The 567-nt window shown below is 51.9% G+C and overlaps 1 protein-coding gene across 1 annotated transcript in view; it reads left to right on the top strand.

Annotated features, from left to right (window-relative positions):
• Window positions 1-203, top strand: part of EMH_0061880 (NOT2/NOT3/NOT5 domain-containing protein, putative) — a gene marked incomplete at both ends in the record, with an annotated part of 2,830 nt that extends 2,627 nt beyond the window's left edge. The window contains one exon of the mRNA XM_013497973.1: window positions 3-203. Coding sequence (XP_013353427.1) covers window positions 3-203 — 201 coding nt within the window. The remainder of the gene's footprint in view (window positions 1-2) is intronic.
• Between the last annotated feature and the right edge of the window lie 364 nt (window positions 204-567).

Genomic DNA, 567 nt, shown 5'->3' with positions numbered 1-567 from the left:
GCAGCAGCAGCAGCAGCAGCTGGTTCTTCGTCTACCAGGGGACAGGCAAAGGCTCCGCCGCAGCAGCGAGTGTCTCCCGAAGCCCTCAACAGCAGCAGCAGCAGCAGCAGCAGCAGCAGCAGCAGCAGCAACACAAACGCAGCAGCAGCAGATCCTGTTGCTGTTCCTTGCGCCGGTCTGGGCCTCCTACCCGCTGGAGATGATGCTGGAGGGTGTACGTTGTCTTGCTGCTGCTGCTGCTGCTGCTGCTGCTGCTGCTGTTGCTGCTGTTGCTGCTGCTGTTGCTGCTGTTGCTGCTGTTGCTGTTCCTGCTGTTGCTGCTGCTGCTGATGATAATGATGCTGTTGTTGCTGATAATCATAATGATACTGCTGCTGCTGTTTTTGCTGCTACTGTTGCTGCTGCTGCTGCTGCTGCTTCTGTTGCAGTTGCTGTTGCTGCTGCTGCAGTTTCTACTTCTTTTTTTCTTTTTTATTTTTGTGTTGTATTTGTGGTGATTTTCATTTGCATACATAAATATATTTAATTTTTTTTTGCTGCTCTTGCTGCTGCTGCTGCTGCTGCTGC

This window comes from Eimeria mitis, genomic scaffold, assembly GCF_000499745.2.
Source record: "Eimeria mitis Houghton genomic scaffold, Emh_scaff3063, whole genome shotgun sequence".
Taxonomy (NCBI): Eukaryota; Apicomplexa; class Conoidasida; order Eucoccidiorida; family Eimeriidae; genus Eimeria; species Eimeria mitis.
Note: the sequence above shows the minus strand (reverse complement) of the source record. Positions and strands in the feature narration are given on the sequence as shown.